This window comes from Ovis canadensis, chromosome X (genome assembly GCF_042477335.2).
Source record: "Ovis canadensis isolate MfBH-ARS-UI-01 breed Bighorn chromosome X, ARS-UI_OviCan_v2, whole genome shotgun sequence".
NCBI classification, from domain to species: domain Eukaryota; kingdom Metazoa; phylum Chordata; class Mammalia; order Artiodactyla; family Bovidae; genus Ovis; species Ovis canadensis.
Genome location: NC_091727.1, coordinates 121694073 through 121714238, shown reverse-complemented (window position 1 = coordinate 121714238; position 20166 = coordinate 121694073). Strand labels below are relative to the sequence as shown.

At 37.9% G+C, this 20166-nt stretch overlaps 1 protein-coding gene across 4 annotated transcripts in view; it reads right to left on the bottom strand.

Moving 5' to 3' along the window:
• IL13RA2 (interleukin 13 receptor subunit alpha 2) overlaps positions 1 to 13375 on the bottom strand; it is a 90569-nt gene extending 77194 nt beyond the window's left edge. Inside the window, exons 1-3 of one of the 4 annotated variants that reach the window (XM_070290876.1) lie at positions 13279 to 13351; positions 12824 to 12917; positions 10096 to 10147 (exon numbers count right to left, since the gene is read on the bottom strand). In XM_070290876.1, the coding sequence (XP_070146977.1) occupies positions 10096 to 10147; positions 12824 to 12900 (129 nt within the window). In that variant the 5' untranslated portion in view covers positions 12901 to 12917; positions 13279 to 13351. Of the gene's footprint in view, positions 1 to 10095; positions 10148 to 12823; positions 12918 to 13278 lie in introns of all 4 variants that reach the window. The other 3 variants (XM_070290877.1, XM_070290875.1, XM_070290878.1) reach the window with 3 other exon arrangements.
• Between the last annotated feature and the right edge of the window lie 6791 nt (positions 13376 to 20166).

The window sequence follows — 20166 nt, the reverse complement described above, 5'->3', positions numbered from 1 at the left end:
GGTTGGCAAGTAGGTAGGAGACTGATGCTCCTAATATATTTGCTCTTTGTCCCAAGTTCCTGGCACAAGTTTCCTAAGACTCTTGGAATTTACTGAGTGAAAGGAGTGTCTTCTGTATTTTTAATGATCTCCTATCAGCCAAACTTGAGCTTATGCTAATGAGGTGATGATTGGTGAGCCCCCACTTAGCTCAGGATGAGGGTTGGTTGTCAGAGGAACCAACCTTTAGATTAGAGGTTGGAACTATCATCCCCATCACCTGAGCTCCTGGGAGATGAGAGGGGGCTGGAAGTTGAGTTCCATCACCAAAGATTTAGTCAGTTATGCCTAACTAATGGAACTTCAATAAAAACTCCTAAACAACTTGGCGTGGAGAGTTTCAAGGTTGGTGAGCACATCAAGATACAAGGAAGTTGACACACTTGGAGAGAGAATAAAAGCTCCATGAATTGAAGCACCCCTACCACCATGAATACCTTGCCCTTTTACATGCCTCCCACTTGGCTGCTCTTATAATAAACCATTAATAGACAGTACAGTGTTTTCCAAAGTTCCTTGAGTCATTCTAATGAACTATCAAACCTAAAATGAGTCATTAGGACTTTCTGAATTTACAGCTGGTTGGTCAGAAGTACTGGGACTTTTGACTGGCATCTGAAGTGGGGACAGTCTTGAGGGATTGACCTCTTAACCTGTGGGGTCTTTGCTAACTACAGATAGCATCAGCATTGAATTGAATGGTAGGATATCATTTGGGGTCAAAGAATCTGAGACTGAATAATCAGTTCATGTTAGAAAGCACTACAAACAGGTCAACTGTCTTTTTAACCATTTCTTTATGAGTTATCAGTTCAGTTCAGTTCAGTCGCTCTGTCATGTCCAGCTCTTTGCGACCCCATGAACTGCAGCATGCCAGACCTCCCTGTCCATCATCAACTCCCAGAGTCTACCCAACCCCATGTCCATTGAGTCAGTGATGCCATCCAACCATCTCACCCTCTGCCATCCCCTTCTCCTCCTGCACTCAATCTTTCCCAGCATCAGGGTGTTTTCACAAGAGTCAGCTCTTCACATCAGGTGGCCAAAGTATTGGAATTTCAGCTTCAACATCAGTCCTTCCAATGAACACCCAGGACTGATCTCTTTTAGAATGGACTGGTTGGATCTCCTTGCAGTCCAAGGGACTATCAATAGTCTTCTCCAATACCACAGTTTAAAAGCATCAATTCTTCAGTGCTCAGCTTTCTTCATAGTTCAACACTCACATCCACACATGACCACTGGAAAGACCATAGCCTTAACTAGACAGACCTTTGTGGACAAAGTAATGTCTCTGTTTTTTAATATGCTGTCTAGTTTGGTCATAACTTTCCTTCCAAGGAGTAAGCGTCTTTTAATTTCATGGCTGCAATCACCATCCGCAGTGATTTTAGAGCCCCCCAAAATAAAGTCAACCACTGTTTCCACATCTATTTGCCATGAAGTGATGAGACTGGATGCCATAATCTTAGTTTTCTGAATGTTGAGCTTTAAGCCAACTTTTTCACTCTCCTCTTTGACTTTCATCAAGAGGCTCTTTAGTTCTTCTTCACTTTCTGCCATAAGGGTGGTGTCATCTGTATATCTGAGGTTATTAATATTTCTCCCAGCAATCTTGATTCCAGCTTGAGTCATACAGCTCACTATTTGCAAAGGCCTAGGTCTTTCAGGAAACTTGTCAAGATAATGTTGTTTGATAAACTTTAGCAAAGATTTTTTGTCAGCATCCATTTTCATATTCTTCCTGTTAGTAATGGAATCTTAGGAGCTCTATCTGTGTGCAAGGCTTCTGAGCCAGAGACTACATTTCCATACTCCTTCACAGTTAGGTATGAGAGAAATTTAGACAATGATATGCAAGCAGCAGTGATGTGTGTGACCTTTGGTCATATTTTGACAAGAAAACTCTTGTCCTCTTCTTTCTCTCTCCTCACTAAACCAGTTGACTACAGCACAGACATGATAATGGGAGCCAATTTGACCACATAGACAAAGTCACCATACTAGGAGACAGCAAGCAACAGGCAGAAGGACCCTCAGGCTTGGATGACCTCCTGCAGCAGTGCTGCATGCCCACCTTTGGTCTGTTGCCTGAGCCATAATATTTCAAGGTCTCTTGATTATCACAACTTACTGTGTAACCCTAAATAACATAGGGATAAATCCTCATTAAAGTACAACTGAATTCACAGCTGCACTATTTACAATAGCCAACACATGGAAGCAAGCCAAGTGCCCATCAACAATGGACTGGCTTAAGAAGATGTGGTATGTATAAACAATGGAATATTGGCCATAAAAAAAGAATGAAATAATGCCATTTGCAGAAACATAGGTGATCTAAAGAGTATTATGCTTAGTGAAGTAACTTAGAGAAAACAAACACTATATGAAATCACTTATATGTAGAATCTGGAAAATAATACAAATTAATTTATGCACAAAACAGAAACAGATTCACAGACATAGAAAACAAATTTATGGTTATGAAAGAGAAGGGAGGGAGAGAAAAATTCAGGGTATGGCACTAACAGATACAAACTACTATACATAAAATAGATAAACAATAAGGATTTACTGTATAGCACAGGGCTTTATAACCTTTATCTTGTAATAACCTATAGAAAAAAAGAGTCACTATGCTGTACACCTGAAACTAATATTGTAAATCAATAATACTTCAATTTTTCAAAATACAATTGATATTTCTTAATGTGTTACTCTTCCCAAAGGTATCTGCACATGGAATCTAAAAATCAAAGAATGCATAAATTCCAAAAAAATAAATATGCCCTGAAATGATAAGAGGAAAAACATAGACATGAAATAGACTTCACAATATCAGTTCCAACATAGTATAGCATCTGCTATCAAGCATTTTTTCACATTTCTAAATTCACTATTGTTTAAGAATATTGAAAGATAAATAAAAGTAGAAATAATATAATGAAACTGCATGTACCCATTATCTAGATTCAACAATTATCAAGATAACATTTTTATTAATCATATCATGAAAACTGATATTCCTACTTTCAAAGGTAAGAAAGTATCATGTTCAGAGACACTGCCAAAATGCTGAAACTAATCTAAAAATCATAGTCTAACACCCTTTTTTACAGCCAAGTAAACTAAAGCCCTGAATACAGAGATGACCTAATCAAAGCCATTTAGTTAGTAACAGCTGGTATAAGAATCAGTTTCCACTTTATCATACTGCTATTTAATATTAAATACTGTTTAATTTATTTGAATCTTTTGAAAATAACTGATGAAACATGGTAAAGCCTTTTTCCCATAAATTCATTAAAACAGACTATTCTCCAAATGAGTCTTTTCTACCTAAAATATTTTTCCTAAGAATACAAGTTACAAAACAACTCTTCCACTTATCCCCTTTTACATCTAAATGTACTATAATAGAAACAGTTCATCAATTAAGAGTTCAGAGAAATAATCATATAGAATTTTACTGTAAAATCATGACCTTTCCGGATTTGTCTCTTGATAATGCTAAGACAGGAATAAACACATGATGAACTTGTTAATGAACTACTAACAGGAAACCAGAGTATACACATGTGTATCCTTGGATTGAGTCTCAATAAAGTTAGGAAGTTAAGTCCCAGCTGGAGACCGGACAACCAGCAGAAAATTCCTACAGCCATGGCACAGCATATGTTAGAAAAAATAAAGATCAACAATAGATTTTAATTTTCTCAAGTTGTCATTCTAATACTGGCACAGGGGTTTTAAAATGCTTAAACAATTCCTAAACTGGGTTTCAAAACCATTTCACCTATTAATCTTTGCATTTCATTTAGAAGAAAACTATAGGTCTTATGGTTCATATTTATTGCATATTTAACAGTTGGCTTCAAAGTGGTTATATTGCTTGAAAAGAGAACAGCTGGATTATTTTAACTAATATTGAGAAGATCTTGAGAATTATATTTTAGATTGCCAGCATATCTTTGAAGAAATGCTTCATTTCTCTCCTCAGACTGTGACCTACTTTCTCCTTAGGTTGCTGCTCCTGCTGCTAAGTTGCTTCAGTCGTGTCCGACTCTGTGCGATCCCATAGACGGCAACCCACCAGGCTCCCCTGTCCCTGGGATTCTCCAGGCAAGAACACTGGAGTGGGTTGCCATTTCCTTCTCCAATGCATGAAAGTGAAAAGTGAAAGTGAAGTCACTCAGTCGTGTCCGACTCTTTGTGACCCCATGGAGTGCAGCCTACCAGGCTCCTCTGTCCATGGGATTCTCCAGGCAAGAATACTGGAGTGGGTTGACATTGCCTTTTCCGTCTCCTTAGATTACCATCATTCATTCATTCAGTCAATCATTTATTTGGCAAACATCGAGTTCTGTGTTAGATAAGCAGCATACAACAATGAATGAACGAATTCCTGCCCTCACTGAACTTATATGCCAGTGTTAGAGATAAACCATAAAACAAACAAGCAAAAATAGGTTAGGTAATGATAAATGCCATACAAAACATAAGAGGCAGGTTAAGAGGCTAAATAGTGATGGGTGGAGTGAGGGAACAAGGCTATTAGAAAGGATGATTAGGAAGGCCTCTTTGAGGAAGGAACTGAATAAAAAGGTGGAGGGAGTCATGAAGATAACAGCAGAGAGTGTTTCAGGCAGATGGAACAACAAGTACAATGGCCCTAATGAGGGACTGTCTCTGTGGGTTGGTAGCAGAGTAAGCAAGAAAGAAAGTAAGAAGAGGAAAGGTCAGAGAGGTAGAGGTGCAGTTTGTGTGGTGCCTCCTAGGCCGTTTTAGACTTTGGCTTTTGTTCTGAGTGAGATGGGAGTCACCGAAAGATTTTGATCAGGGAGTATATGAAATTAGTTGTATCTTTGATATAATTCCAGCTGCTGAATAGATAATAAACTGGAAAAGGAAACAGTTTTCTAGTAATTTTCTAGCCAAGAGATATTAGCAGTTTGTACTATGATGGTGGAAAGTGCCATATTCTGAATATATTTTGAAGGTAGGTCTGGTGTGATCTTCTAAAAGATCAAATGTGGGGTATGTGAGCGAGAGGGTAATCTAAAATGATACCAAGGATTCTAGTCTAAGCAATTAGGTAAATGATGATGCCATTTATTGAAAGGAGGCACACTAGGGGAGGAGCAGGCTAGGCATAGGTATGAGGAATTCAATTTTGGACATGGTAAGTGAGTTGTTCATTAAACTTCCAAGTGAAAATACAGAGTGGACAGTTGGATACACAAGTCTAGAATATAGGGGAGAGCTCAGAACTAGAGTTAATGATACATTGCTGTTGTTTTAGTTATTAAGATGTGTCCAACTCTTTTGCAACTCCATGTACTATAGCCCACCAGGCTCCTCAGTCCATGGGATTTCCCAGGCAAGAATACTGGAGTAAATTGCTATTTCCTTCTCCAAGGGATCTTCCCTGACCGGAGATTAGACCCATGTCTCCTGCATTGGCAGGTGGATTCTTTACCGCTGAGCCACCTTGGAAGCCTTAATGATATATATGTGGTCCTTAAAGTTCTGAGACTGAGAATGAGACTGTCTGGTGATTGTATTTTTAGATTGTGTAGCAGGTTGAGGCATGGGTCATTCTAGAGAATTACCACACAATTGCAAAAGATAAACATTTGGTGATTGAAACAACTATCTAATATCAGTAGATAAACTAATTGATGTTCACTGGTTTTAATCTTTATGTCCTTTATTCTCAAGTACAAAAGTATATTCAGTCCTCTTTTAACTTATTCTATTTTAAATAGTCAAGGTCTCAGCACTATTAACACTCCACTGCTAATCACTAAGCTTCTAAAAGTCACAGTCTTATTCACTTTATAAGACTCCTTCTTACAAAGCTCTTTTCTAGAACTTTTCCTTGCCTGGCTAGTGGCATTACCACATTAAAATATGAAACTTTCTTACTTTAAGACACCTCATTTCCATTATTTTCCATTTAAGTTCGAAGACCAATTAATAATTTTTGTGCTCTTGTGACAACTAGGGGGCAACAAATGAAAATTTCCCTGAAGAGAAAGTTGTACAAAGACTCATAATTTCAGGACTCAAAAGATATCTTTAAAAAAATCCTCAAAATTTATCAAATTATACACAGTAAATATGTACAGTTCTTTGCATATCAATTATACTTCACTGTTGCTGCTGCTGCTGCTGCGTTGCTTCAGTCGTGTCTGACTCTGTGCGACCCCAGAGACGGCAGCCCACCAAGCTCCCCTGTCCCTGGGATTCTCCAGGCAAGAACACTGGAGTGGGTTGCCATTTCCTTCTCCAATGCATGAAAGTGAAAAGTGAAAATGAAGTCACTGAGTCGTGTCCAACTCTCAGCGACCCCATGGACTGCAGCCCACCAGGCTCCTCCGTCCATGGGATTTTCCAAGCAAAAGTACTGGAGTGGGATGCCATTGCTTTCTCCACACTTCACTAAGCTGTTAAAAAAAATTTTTTTTTTAATATTTCATTCTGTATCACTGGATTGTTGTGCTGACTTTCTGTTACTACTAGTTTCAACTGATCTCTCTCGCAGATTCCCATTAATCCTTGTGTATTCGAATGTTGAGAGCAAATTATATACCATCTTCCTTGGTTCTGAGCTGCTCTCTAGCATATATATGTGACACACATTTAGAAGAAGACATAGATTAGCAAAGAGAAATGCAGATATACTTAGAAAATTAATCACAACAGCTTCAGATCTTCGTATACTGTCTGAGAACATTAATTCTGGAGTCATACTGCCTGGGTTTGAATTTCAGCACCATTACTTATTGGTTGTGTAACTCTAGAGAATGTACTAAAACATCTTCATGCCTCACTTTCCTCATCTTTAAAATGGAGATAGGAATAGGTCTCACGTCACAGAATTGTGAAAGTGAAAGTCATTCAGTTGTGTCCGACTCTTTGTGACCCCATAGACTGTAGTCCATGGAATTCTCCAGGCCAGAATACTGGAGTGGGTAGCCTTTCCTTTCTCCAGGGGAATCTTCCCAACCCAGGTATTGAATCCAGGTCTCCCACATTGCAGGCGGATTCTTTACCAGCTGAGCTACAATGGAAGCCCAAGAATACTGGAGTGGGTAGGCTATCCCTTCTCCAGCAGATCTTCCGGACCCAGGAATCAAACTGGGGTCTCCTGCATTGCAGGTGGATTCTTTACCAACTGAAGCCCTTCACAGAATTGTAGCAAGAATTAAATGAATATGTATAAAGCATCTACTATGTGCTTGGCACACAGTAAGGCTATGTGTGAATTGGGTGATAGAAGATTTTGATCAGAAGGTTGGGCAAGGGTTGAATAAAACAAAGCTCTATCTGTCCATTTACTTGTCAAGATTTACCCCTTGCCACCTATTGGGGTTACAAGCCCCATATGGGAAAGAGGCAGGTATGTATTAAATATTTCACATTTGCACAGTATGACTCATTCTTATCTTGAGTATTTTGCAAAGTAGAGACTGCTGCTGCTGCTGCTGCTGCTAAGTCACTTCAGTTGTGTCCGACTCTGTGCGACCCCATGGACTGCAGCCTACCAGGCTTCTCCACCCATGGGATTTTCCAGGCAAGAGTACTGGAGTGGGTTGCCATTGCCTTCTCCAAAGTAGAGACTAGGGCTGCTAATTTTAGTGATTTGTAAGGAATGAGGGTATACATACATAGATGCACATATGAACAAAATTTTTAAAAAATCCTAGAAGAGGGAAGATAAACATAATAAGAAAATATGAAAAGGGAAGGAAATTGGAGAGCAAGAATTGCTAAACCATCAAAGACCTCATTCCCACAATTGGCAACTATGCCTAAGCTGTCTGTATTTTTTTTTTAAGTAAGAGGAACAATTTTCCTTAAATGCTTAATAGAAATCTTTTAAGTTTCACTAGTGATATCAAAGAGGCCCATCCTTCAGAGAAAATGTAGCAAAGAGTGTCTCAAGATGTAACATTTACAGATAATTATAAGTTCCTAAACATTAAATAACAATAACCAGATTCCTTCCTTAGTTTATCAATTCCATATGCCAGAGTGGGCTGCAGAATCCCTGAGACCCAAAAGATAGAATAAAGGATTGTAAGGAAGCCAGTGTGAAAAAGCAGCTATCATTTCCACTTCTTCCTAAAGGCTGAAAAACCTAAATTAGGAGAAAAGCATAAAGATATATTTCCTTCCCTCAAGAAGCTGATAGTCTAGTCCAGGAAAGGTAGAGAGGTAACAAGACAAATGGAATGCAGTCCACTAAATACTAACTGATAGAGAGAAGCATTTTTTTTTCCATATGGGTCTACGGAAATCCAGGCAGTGAGTTTCAGTGAGGGGATGATGTCTGCGTGGAGTTTTAAATGAGAAATAGGAGATAAATGATAAATAGGAAGTCTCATTATCTTCTCCTTGGATTATTGGAAGTATTCCCTATCTTCCCTCTGACCCACCCTCTCTGGCACACAAGAAAAATATGAAGAAGGACTTGAGTTGTCTAGGGAGGGAGAAATTGAGATGGGTCCAGCAAACATAGTTTTTATTTAGAACAAGGTAGCTTGATTGTGTATAAATTTGGGCCATATGCTTTTTCTTTTATTTTAACATTGGCCTTCCACATTACCATGAGTCTTTTAGAGTGACACACTATTTGACAATTTTCATCTGCTATGTTATCCAAATACTTAATGACACAGATTCTAATTCCAAGCTACACAGATGCTCCCTTACTATGGACACCTTAGAAAAAAATTCAATAGCTGTGAACATTCTTTTTCATAAGGTTTGGTGAGATTTGTTGTCGCCAATATATACCACACTTAATTTCTTTTTTTTTTTTTTTTTTAGTTTTTTATTTTTTAAATTTTAAAATCTTTAATTCTTACATGCGTTCCCAAACATGAACCCCCCTCCCACTTCCCTCCCCACAACATCTCTCTGGGTCATCCCCATGCACCAGCCCCAAGCATGCTGCACCCTGCGTCAGACATAGACTGGCGATTCAATTCTTACATGATAGTATACATGTTAGAATTCCCATTCTCCCAAATCATCCCACCCTCTCCCTCTCCCTCTGAGTCCAAAAGTCCGTTATACACATCTGTGTCTTTTTTCCTGTCTTGCATACAGGGTCGTCATTGCCATCTTCCTAAATTCCGTATATATATGTGTTAGTATACTGTATTGGTGTTTTTCTTTCTGGCTTACTTCACTCTGTATAATTGGCTCCACTGCTGGGCATACACACTGAGGAAACCAGAATTGAAAGAGACACATGTACCCCAATGTTCATTGCAGCACTGTTTATAATAGCCAGGACATGGAAACAACCTAGATGCCCATCAGCAGATGAATGGATAAGAAAGCTGTGGTACATATACACAATGGAGTATTACTCAGCCATTAAAAAGAATTCATTTGAATCAGTTCTGATGAGATGGATGAAACTGGAGCCATACTTAATTTCTTAACTATCATCTGTGATATTTAATGAGTCAAATTCCTATGATAACAACTTTCTTTATTTCCATGCATGGTAAATCAGTATCTCTCCCTTCTCCTCCTTAGCCCATTATGAGACCCAAAAGAAAAAGGTCATTTCTAAAATCATAAGAAATATCTTCTATATGAGTCTCCCTCTGCCATGGTACTCTTCCTGTGTCCTTCATTTTTAAAGAACATGTTCTTCTAAATTCTCTCTCTCTCATAAGCCTGTCAAACTTCCGTGAATCTAGTTTCTTATCACTCACAGACATACACACGCTCCTGGGACCTCCCCCAAAACCACCAAAATAGAGAAAGATTTAGTGATGTGTATTAAGAGCACTAGACCATGAGTTAGGGAGCCTGAATTTTGGCCCTAATTCTACTATTGTTACATTGAATACAAATTTACTTTCTCAGGACCTCCATTTCTTCAACAGTAAAATAAGCTTGATGACCTACAAAGTCATATTCAGTTCTAATTATTCTCCAAAAATTCTTTAAAATAAAATTTGCTTTGTTACAGATACATTTACTTTATACAATTTTACTATAAATTTTAAGAAAATTAAAACTTACCTTTTCAAATGTGTGAGATTCAGTCACTTCTTGTGAATTGTTTCCACAAGGCCTATGAAAGAAGAGTACTATGAGTTAAAAGCAAATGAACTTATAGACAAAAGATATTAAATGTGGTAACCTCTTGGTGATATCTATGGAAAGGAAATTATTCAAATAAGTAGTTTGCTTTTACTAAATGCTTAAGGTAACAGAACTTGTGTGGACTGGCATAGTTCACATTATTTTCCCTCCTTCTAATGAGTGATATTAATACTAATCACCACCAATGAAATAATTACTACTGACACTGTAAAGAAACATACTGAAATATTATTCAGGCCATCATTTATGTTTTGAAATGAGAGGAAACTATTAAAGATCTCAACTTGCTTACAGAAGTTTGTTTTTTTTTAATCACTTAACCAATAGTTTAAATGCAAATCATGCCAGTACACTCCAACATTATTTGAAGTCAACATGATTCCAAAAGAGCTAGTGCACCAAATGTAGTACTACAGAAGAATCCTTGGAGTCACTAGGTCTTGCTGCTCCACTCAAACCATCATAGACAGATGAGACTTTCTCCTATTTATAAAACTCTTTAGAGAGAAGATTCCACAACTTTCCTCAGGATCCATTTCCAATATTTCACAATCAAGTTTCCTCCTTAAGGGTGTAACGAAAATCTTCCATGCTTTCTTAAGTTTATTTAGCCATCTAAGAATAAAGAAACCATTGACTATCCTCTGCATCTAAGTAACTGATATTTTAAGATAATTATTAAATTATCCCTCAGGCCTCTCTTCTCTGAGTTGATGAACACTGTTCCTTCAACATTCCCCTCAGAACACATCTCTTATGTCCCATGACCTATTTTCTGTTACTCTAGGTAAATGCCTTGCTTCAGAATTTTGGTAAGGCCTGCCTGGATTTGAGTTTCTCTTTTTATGTTTTACACTCTAAAACTCTTGAATTTACATGGAGTCTATAGTATCTGCTCCTTACCTAAGATTTTATCTCTCAGAATAATATTAAGCAATTGCCAATATTATCCGAAATATAGCTGTATAACCACAGTGCACAAAACATAAATTTTAAAAAAAAAATGTAAAAGTCCTAATTTAACCTCAAAAATAAGGCAATATAGTTTTAGCTTTGTGATATCCTGTCCAGAGGCCAAGAATTATTCAAGTGGTATTTCTCAGGAAACAAATGTTTAGACTCTTGGGAGGAAGCCAGAAATCTGGAGTGGGTGATGTGGTTCTTGGCTCCCTAATTCTTATGTCATCAGAGAAATATTTTGGCTGAGCACTGAATACTTGTCCTCATTTCCAGACCATTTCATTTTGTGAAGTTAGAGAATTCTATAATGCATCCCATGCATTTTTATGGTCTAATTGCCATGTTATATATTTGGAATTTGAACTTTTGGAGTGTATGAAGATATTGTCAATCTAAAAGCTGTCTTCCTATATATTACACAATAACTAATGCCTCTCTAAGGTCTGGTTCAGTACCTGACTTACTCTCTTGGGTTCTTAAGCATCTCCTTCTCAATAAGACCAACACTATGCCCACTCTGTTTAAAACTGCAACCTGTACCAATCACTCACACACACACTCGTGCATACACACATACCACACCTACCTCTATATTTCAAAGCATGCATTTCCTTTTAATATAAAATATCATTTAGTGAGTTGTCATTTATTGCTTGTTTCCCTCCTCTAGACTGTAAGCTCTATGTAGCAGTTATTTTTGTCTGTTTTGTTCCTGATGATGACCAAGTGCCTATAACTAGTACCTGACACACATTATGTGCTCAATAAATATGTCCTAAATGAATGAATGAGTTGAACAGTCCCTGAGGGATAGTGAGTATACAGATTGGCACTATGACATGCTCTATTTTGATATATTATTGAAGGCATCAAACATCAGTTAACTCATTAAGTTGAAAGCTCACAGTCATCCCGCCTCAGTACTAACGCGCTCTATTCTCTGTCGGGAATGCTTTTCTGTCACACCAGCTTATTATTCATAACTAAAGTGTCACCACCTCTGAAAGTCCTTCCCTCACCACCCGATGTCAATTAGACACCAACACAGCCTGAGAAAGTGATTGCCAGTCACTATCACAATGCCAGTCACTGTTTTAGTTCCTTCATTATATTGTAACATCTTATGAAAAAAAAATCAACTTTTTGGCCATACTCGCCACTACCTGAGGTTATATTATTGGTTTATTTATATATATACTTGTGTAAAATGTGCAAGCTTTGTGAGATCAGCAGTATATTCCCAGCATCAGGGTAAGAGTAGGTAATTTGTCAATACTTGATGAATGAATGAATAAATTATTAATTTGTAAAAATATAAATCATGAAGTTGAAAACAGAAATGACAAGGACTATTCATCCAATTGCAAAATATTATTGGATGTTACCTTCATTTATTTATTTCAAAACATTTATTCAGTGGTTACAAGTTGTACTTCATCATTTATATAGATAAATATATTCATATACACAGTCACATATGTATTATCTGTAAACACTTAGGGCACACATGTACGAAGCAAAAGGAGTAAAGGAGAATAACACAAGAAAAGTGAAAATAAAATGGAGACAATCATGGGTTGATTTGAGAAGTAGGAGTATAATAAGTGGTTTTGGGGTAGCTGAAAAGAGTATTAAAATGTTCCAGAAGAAAATATGATTAAAGCATAATCAGAAAATATCTCACCTGGATTGCTCATGAAACTTAACTTTGATCAGGTACACTTGGTCAGCCTCACTCCACATAAACCTCACTTTTTTCATACTCCTGGGAACTCTACCTATTAAAAACCTGAGATTTTAATATCAAATTCCTTTCTCCCAAGGTGCTACATCTCCCCAGTTTCATTAAACTCCCGTAGTTTGTTTCCTCACATTAAAAAAAAAAAAACAAACACCCAAAGGCATTTGGTTACCTTAGTTAACAAAATAGAAATGATAAGTATTTAGCTCTTGGTTTTTCAGTGGTGGGTGCGCAATTAACATCTGCTAAATGGAAACAGAAGAATATAGGAATATAGACAACATTAAAAGGCAGCCTGATTTCTATTACTAAATAGAAAAGTTTTGTCATGTGATCTTAGAAAATGAACATTTTATTTATAGAAAGTTAAGTATTAGAAAGGTAAGTTTTAGACTTACCTTCTCATGTGACTATAAGCCTTCATATTCTCTGGCAATGAGTCTGAAACTAAATGGGGGAAGTTGTCCCAATGATTTCCCTTTTGTGCTTTCCACTTATCTCTAAATGATTTCTTTTTAAGTAGAATTGACTAAAACAAGAACAAAGGGAATGCTGACACCACTTGGACTACAGGAAGCATTTGGAAATGGGAGGCAATGTCTACATTTCCTTCTTTCTCCTTTTCAGGAAAACCCCTGTAACATTTACAATATGTTCATTTAAACAATTTGTTTGAACAACTGGAGGAAAGTGTCAGCATTCTAAAGGCAAAACACACTAAAAGGCATTTATTTTAATTTTCAGGACACAGTTAACATTTTATCCTCTGTCATTTTCCTTTTATAGTTTTTTATTAAGCTTCCAAAGTAGTTTATATTTGAAAAACAAGATGAACACATCAGAGCAATACATAGCTCTAAATTTCATATTTATTTTTACATGTGAGTTTCATAAGAAGCCACTGAGATAAGAAGAACAGGAAATATTCACTCCATTTTCTAAAAGAGGAAAATAAAAAGTTCATTTTCCAAGATCACATGACAATAATTTTTCTATTTGGGAATAGAAACCAGACTGCCTTTTAATGTTGTCTACATTCCTATATTCTTCTGTTTCTATTTAGCAGATATTAATTGAGCACCTACCACTGAAAAACCAAGAGCTAAGTACTTGATACAAACATAAGATATAGTCTCTCTCTCCTCAAGGAAATTAGTATTCAGTACAGAAAACAGAAATTTGTGAGTACCAGGACCCAGGAGAAAGGAGCAGTGACCCCACAAGAGACTGACCCACACCTGCCCAGGAGTGTCCAGGAGTCTCCAGCAGAGGCATGGGTCGGTGGTGGCCTGTGGCAGGGTTGGGAACAGGGAGTGTAGCAGTACATACATGGGATCTTTTGAAGGAGGTCGTCATTATTTTCATTACCTCCACCATAGTTTGGCCACAGGTAAATAGCAGGGAGGGAACACTGCTCCACCCATCAACAGAAAATTGGATTAAAGATTTACTGAGCATGAACCCGCCCATCAGAACAAGATCCAGTTTCCCACTCAGTCATTCTCTCCCATTAGGAAGCTTCCATAAGCCTCTTTTCCTTCTCCATTAGAGGGCAGACAGACTGAAAATCACAGAAAACTAACCAATCTGATCACATGGATCACAAGCTTGTCTAACTCAATGAAACTATGAGCCATGCTGTGTAGGGCCACCCAAGATGGACGGGTCACGGTGGAGAGTTCTGACAAAACGTGGCCCACTGGAGAAGGGAAAGGCAAACCATTTAAGTATTCTTGCCTTAAGAACCCCATGAACAGGATGAAAAGGCAACAAGATAGGACACTGAAAGATGAACTCCCCAGGTCGGTAGGTACCCAGTATGCTACTGGAGATCAGTGGAGAAATAACTCCAGAAAGAATGAAGAGATGGAGCCAAAGCAAAAACAACACCCAGTTGTGGATGTGACTGGTGATAGAAGCAAACTCCAATGCTGTAAAGAGCAATATTGCATAGGAACCTGGAATGTCAGGTCCATGAATCTAGGCAAATTGGAAGTGGTCGAACAGGAGATGGCAAGAGTGAACATCGACATTCTAGGAATCAGTGAACTAAAATGGACTGGAATGGGTGAATTTAACTCAGATGACCATTATATCTACTACTGTGGGCAAGAATCCCTTAGAAGAAATTGAGTAGCCATCATAGTCAACAAAGGAGTCCAAAATGCAGTACTTGGATGCAATCTCAAAAACGACAGAATGCTCTCTGTTCATTTCCAAGGCAAACCATTCAATATAAGAGTAATCCGACCAGTAATGCTGAAGAAGCTGAAGTTGAACAGCTCTATGAATACCTACAAGATCTTCTAGAACTAACACCGTAAAGATGTTCATTTCATCATAGGCGACTGGAAAGCAAAAGTAGGAAGTTAAGAAACATCTGGAGTAAAAGGCAAATTTGGCCTTGGAGTATAGAATGAAGCAGGACAAAGGCTAACAGACCTCTGCCAAGAGAACGGACTGGTGATAGCAAACACCCTCTTCAACAACACAAGAGAAGACTCTACACATGGACATCACCAAATGGTTAACACCAAAATCAGATTGATTATATTCTTTGCAGCCAAAGATGGAGAAGCTCTATACAGTCAGCAAAAACAAGACCGGGAGCTGACTGTGGCTCAGATCATGAACAGATACGCCAAATTCAGACTTAAATTGAAGAAAGTAGGGAAAATCACTCAACCATTCATGTATGACCTAAATCAAATCCCTTATGATTATACAGTGGAAGTGACAAATAGATTCAAGGGATTAGATCTGATAGATAGAGTGCCTGAAGAACTATGGAGGTGGGTTTGTGACATTGTACAGGAGACAGGGAGCAAGACCATCCCCATGGAAAAGAAATGCATAAAAGCAAAATGGCTGTCTGAGGAAGCCTTACAAATAGCTGTGAAAAGAAAGGAAGCAAAAAGCAAAAAAGAAAAGGAAAGATATACCCATTTTAATGCAGAGTTCCAAAGAATAGTAAGGAGAGATAAGAAAGCCTTCCTCAGTGATCAATGCAAAGAAATAGAGGAAAACAATAGAGTGGGAACGACTAGCGATCTCTTCAAGAAAATTAGAGATACCAAGGGAACATTTCATGCAAAGATGGGCTCAACAAAGGACAGAATTTGTAGGGACCTAACAGAAGCAGAAGATATTAAGAAGAGGTGGCAAGAATACACAGAAGAACTGTACAAAAAAGATCTTCATGACCCAGATAATCATGATGGTGTGATCACTCACCTAGAGCCAGATATACTTCAGTGCAAAGTCAAATGGGCCTTAGGAAGCATCACTACGAACAAAGCTAGTGGAGGTGATGGAATTCCAGTGGAGCTGTTTCAAATCCTGAAAGATGATGCTGTGAAAGTGCCACACTCAATATGCCAGCAAATTTGGAACACTCAGCAGTGGCCACAGGACTGGAAAAGGTCAGTTTTCACTCCTATCCCAAAGAAAGGCAATGGCAAAGAATGCTCAAACTACTGCACAATTGCACTCATCTCAAACGCTAGTAAAGTAATGCTCAAAATTCTCCAGGCCAGGCTTCAACAATATGTGAACTGTGAACTTCCAGATGTTCAAGCTGGTTTTAGAGAAGGCAGAGGAACCAGAGATCTAAATACCAGCATCCACTGGATCATGGAAAAAGCAAGAGAGTTCCAGAAAAACATCTATTTCTGCTTTATTGACTATGCCAAAGCCTTTGACTGTATGAATCACAAATTCTTAAAGAGATGGGACTACCAGACCACCTGACCTGGCTCTTGAGAAATCTGTATGCAGGTCAGGAAGCAACAGTTAGAACTGGACATGGAACAACAGACTGGTTCCAAATAGAAAAAGGAGTACGTCAAGGCTGTATATTGTCACCCTGCTTATTTAACTTATATGCAGAGTACATAATGAGGAACGCTGCATTGGATGAAGCACAAGCTGGAATCAAGATGGCCGGGAGAAATATCAGTAACCTCAGATATGCAGATGACACCACCTTTGTGGCAGAAAGCAAAGAAGAACTAAAGAGCCTCTTGATGAAAGTGAAAGAGGAGAATGAAAAAGTTGGCTTAAAGTTCAACATTCAGAAAACTAAGATCATGGCATCTGGTCCCATCAGTTCATGGCAAACAATTGGGGAAACAGTGGAAACAGTGACAGACTGTATGTATTTTGGGGGCCTTCAATATCACTGCTGATGCTGACTGTAACCATGAAATTAACAGATGCTTACTCCTTGGAATAAAAGTTGTGACCAACCAGATGGCATATTAAAAAGCAGAGACATTACTTTGTCAACAAGTCCGTCTAGTCAAGGCTATGGTTTTTCCATTGGTCATGTATGGATGTGAGAGTTGGACTATAAAGAAAGCTGAGCACCGAAGAATTGATGCTTTTGGAACTGTGGTGTTGGAGAAGACTGTTGACAATCCCTTGGACTGCAAGGAGATCCAACCAGTCCACCCAAAAGGAAATCAGTCCTGAATATACATTGGAAGGACTGATGTTGAAGTTGAAACTCCAATACTTTGGCCACCTGATGTGAAGAGCTGACTCATTTTAAAAGACCCTGATGCTGGGGAAGATTGAAGTGGGGAGGTGAAGGCGATGGTTGGATGGTATCACCGACTCAATGGACATGAGTTTGAGTAGACCCCGGGAGTTGCTAACGGACAGGGAGGCCTAGTGTGCAGCAGTGCATTGAGTCGCAAAGAGTCAGACACAACTGGGCGACTGAACTGAACTGAATGGAAAACAGACATGTGAATAAAAATTGCTAATATGGTAAGAAGTTGTATTAAGATGGTGATCTCCAAGCTCATAGATAATAAAATCCACTACGTTTTCTTATTTAAATACAGTCTCTCAGTATATATGTTCAATTATAAGTTATACACATAGTGTCATAATTAGCTAATCTCTTAAGGCAAAAAACATTTTGAAGGTGAAGTTCACTATTACTATACAGGATATATTAATACATTCATATATCAGAGTCTTGTTAACTTTGAATGCTGTAGGCCATCATTTCAGCAGGACTTATTAGATCATCATGTTTCTTGGATTTCTTTTGTATTTAAACTAATAATACAGTTGACAAAGAATACTGTCAATTTCTTCATCATGTTTACATTATTAGCAATATCATCAATATTCTTTGTGAGGGTTAGTTTGCTTAAAATTTAAATAACATGATAAAGAAATCTAACTGGGAAAATGTAATGTGCAACATCTTGTACTATTGTGAAATTAAACCATTAAGTAACTGTTTTGATGCATTCCTCTATACTTTTACTCTGGGATACATCAGAGATTATATGACATCACATGTGACCCTCTGTTATCAAACAGACCATGTGATGACATTATATATAAGTAATTATACATAGTATTTTTTATTATACATAATAAAACAGATTCATTATTTTTGATTAAAATAGACATTCTTATATGTATACTCAACACCAATGTCCACCTAAAACAACCCCTAGAGTATATTTCTCTAACTTGAGATAACACTGTACTGGTCCATGCAACAGTCAGAAAAGGAATTTCAAAATTTTCAAATATTATCCAAAAAGCACTAAAAAATGTTTTCTGTTGCTTTATGATCCCTAACTAGAAAACTGTCTAGTCATGGTATCTCAAATTCAATCCCTATGCTTTCTAGCTGAGCTTTTACTATATCTACTCTATAATGTTAAAGCTCATTTAGGAAGAATGAGTGTAAGAGATTGTCAAAAACTGGGTCCCATACTAATTAAATGGTTCTATTAACAGTCTAGGGCTTCTCTAGTGACTCAGTGGTAAACAATCCGCCTGCCAATATTGCAGGTGTGAAAGTTAAAGTCGAAAAAAAAAAAAAGAAAAAGAAAGTTAAAGTCGCTCCATCATATCTGACTCTTTGAGACTCCATGGATTATACTGGAATTCTCCAGGCCAGAATACTGGAATGGATATTGCAGGAGATCCAGGTTCAATCCCTGGGTCGGGAAGATCCCCTAGAGAAGGAAACAGCAACCTATTCCAGTATTCTGGCCTAGAGAATTCCATGGATAGTACAGCCCAAGGGGTCGCAAAGAGTCGGACACGACTGAGTGACTTTGACTTCACTTCACTTCACTTTAGGGAAGCCTGGTGTGCTGCAGTCCATGGGGTAACAAAGAGTTGGATACAACTCACTGACTCAACAACTGGCTCATTCATTCAACTAATACTTATTGAGTACTAACTCCATGCTCAGCATTGTGCCACATTTTATGGGGAATACAGTCTTCTATTACAACATAGTGTGTGCTTAGTCGCTCAGTCATGTCTGACTCTTTGCGACCCCATGACCTGCAGCCTGCTAGGCTCCTCTGTCCATGGGGATTTTCCAGGCAAGAATACTGGAGTGGGTTGCCATGCCCTCCTCCAAGGTATCTTCCCAACCCAGGGATTGAACCCAGGTCTCCTGCATTACAGGCAGATTCTTTACCAACTGAGTCATCATGGAAGCTCTACAACTTCCTGAGAAGAACTACACCAGGGAAGAACTACAACATAAATTTGTAGGTGACGCTGCTATTAACAAATAAACACAAACATATAATTGCTCAAATGTAACAAAAGCTTAATTCTTGTTCACTAAACAATCCAGAGTGGGTATTCAGGTCACCAAGAAATCCTTCTATTAATACTTTCAACGCATGTAAGAATTAAAGATTTTAAAATTATAAAAAATAAAATAAAAATAACAACAAAAAAAAAACTTTTCAACATATTGTTTCCAAGGTTCCTTTGGTTGTCATCATTCCTTCCCATGGAAAGTAATAAAATAAAATTTGGAAATAAAATTTGGCAATTTTGGAAAAGCAAACAAAATTTGGAAGTGTACACATGAAGGTTCTATGGGCAAGTCCTGGAACTGGTGTTTGTAACCTCTGCTCCCATTCCACTGGAAAGAACTTTGTCAGATGGCCTAACCTAACTGCAAGGGAAGCTGGGAAATATAATCTAGTTAGGTGCCCAAGAAGGAGAGTAGAACAGACTTTGGTAGATAGTTACCAGTTTGCAGTTGATTTCTGAACAAACATAAAAAAGACAACAATGTACAGTATGTATAGGGAATCAGAGTTTATAGAAAGGCTGGGGGAACATACACTACTGCTATTGGAGAAAAAATTCTCAAACAAATCACTGTGTTTACATATCTTCCAATTTATTATATAAGCGTACCTTGGAGATATTGCAGGTTTGGTTCCAGACCACCACAGTAAAGCAAGTATTGCTATAAAGCTAGTCATACAAACTTTAAA